The 1,765-nt window shown below is 45.9% G+C and overlaps 1 protein-coding gene across 1 annotated transcript in view; it reads right to left on the minus strand.

The window, feature by feature from the left end:
* LOC111958707 (zinc finger protein 407-like) overlaps window positions 1–1,765 on the minus strand; it is a 134,048-nt gene that overhangs the window by 65,842 nt on the left and 66,441 nt on the right. Inside the window, exon 5 of the mRNA XM_023979952.3 lies at window positions 115–293. Within this exon, the coding sequence (XP_023835720.2) occupies window positions 115–293 (179 nt within the window). The remainder of the gene's footprint in view (window positions 1–114; window positions 294–1,765) is intronic.

The raw sequence follows: 1,765 nt of genomic DNA on the forward strand, positions 1-1,765 counted from the left end.
AGGGGAGCTGTTACCCAGAGGAGAGTGTCAGAGTGAAGATCAGTGTGTGTGTGTGTTTGTTTGTTTGTTTGTATGTTCACTCGCAGGCCTGTGTGTAGAGAGGGCTAAACCTACCTGCATGCAGGTAGGCCAGGTCAGGGTTCTCGATGTCGGGGTGATGCTCCTTCAGATGGTTCCTGAAGTCCATGGGGCCGTTGGTGCCGTAGTCACACTTGGGGCAGTTGTACATCTTCACTCCCTCGTGCTTCCCCGTGTGCAGGATGTGCTTTCGGATGTTCTCCGCACAGTTGGATCTGTTGGGAGGTGAACAGACAACCATTAAAAAGGAGGAACAGTTGATTCAATTAGAAGATAAAAAGATCAAACGAAGAGTAAAAAAAAAAAGACAGGAAGGAGAAGAAGAAAATCCCCAAACAATCGAGGACGCTCCCCTTGGAAGGTTCACTGTACTGACGGTTTGGTTTGGCTCTATCGACACTAATAACATGAATCAAKTGGATTGAACGCAAACAATTTAGTGGTGGGGCTGAGGGAGCATGTTGAAGGAGTATACATATTTGGAGAGACTCTTAAAGCCCCTGTGACAATGCAATCAAAAAACGGGGGGCAAAGTGGTAAACAATGATAGACAATTCTACAATTTGAGGRATACATTTCCATGCTGTAGACGCACTGTTGTCGTTTTCACACAGCCCTCTTGCATGTTACAGACGTGTCACTCTAGGAGTATGAAACTCCTGCAACAGGGTGAAAGTTAAAAACAACGTTTCTGCATCGTATTTTGATGAGGTCCACCGTGTTTGTAATCTCGGAACCCTGAACCAAATCTGGTATCCACTGGCCAGCTACAAGACCTGATTCTGGGGGCTGCGGATTTTCAAAACGGAGCTCAAGTAAAAGTAACAGAAAATACTGGCCCTATGCCTCTGCCTGTGCTACAGTGGGGCGGCAGGTAGCCTAGTGGTTAGAGTGTTGGACTAGTAACCGAAAGGTTGCAAGATCCACGAGCTGACAAGGTAAAAATATGTTGTTCTGCTCCTGAACAAGGCAGTTAACTGACTGTTCCTAGGCCGTCATTGAAAATAAGAATTTGTTCTTAACTGACTTACTAGTTAAATATGTGTAAAAGTGGTATATTATACTATATTATATTATACCATTTTATCCAAAGTCACTTGCAGTGCAGTAAATACATTTTGAACTGTGTGTATGATCTGTGTGGGAATTGAACTTACGACTTGGTGTTGCTAACACCAGCTGAGCCATACAGGACCAGTGTAGGTGTGTAGTAGTGTAGGTGTGTAGTATTGACGTGGTGTAGTCGTGCAGTAAGCTAATGCTGGGCGCTGGCTGGCTGTAATGATGTCAGCTCAGGGAGTCACAGAGACCCCCTGATTTAAGTGTGCAGCCTGACCTGGTCTCAGGCCCTATCTAAACCTGAGGACACACACACACACACAAACACACACAAATGGGGGGGGGTATCGGGGGGGAGAGTCTAGAGGGGGGGAGCAGGACTGCTAAGAGGTTTAGAACACCTTTGATGGAAGAGAGGCTAGTCTCGGCAAAATGAGTGAAAACGAAATCTCTAACCGACCTTGCCTGGCGTGAGCTAGTGTACCTACGAGGCCTTTATTGTCCAGCCAAGGTGACTTAAGGAGATGAAAGCGGAATTGCCATAAATTATACATATTCTAGTCGCCGAGAATGTTCAGCCGAGACGGCAAGCACGAGTGACATTTTCATTCACACATCCAATTCATCT

Source organism: Salvelinus sp. IW2-2015, linkage group LG35, assembly GCF_002910315.2.
Source record: "Salvelinus sp. IW2-2015 linkage group LG35, ASM291031v2, whole genome shotgun sequence".
NCBI lineage: Eukaryota > Metazoa > Chordata > Actinopteri > Salmoniformes > Salmonidae > Salvelinus > Salvelinus sp. IW2-2015.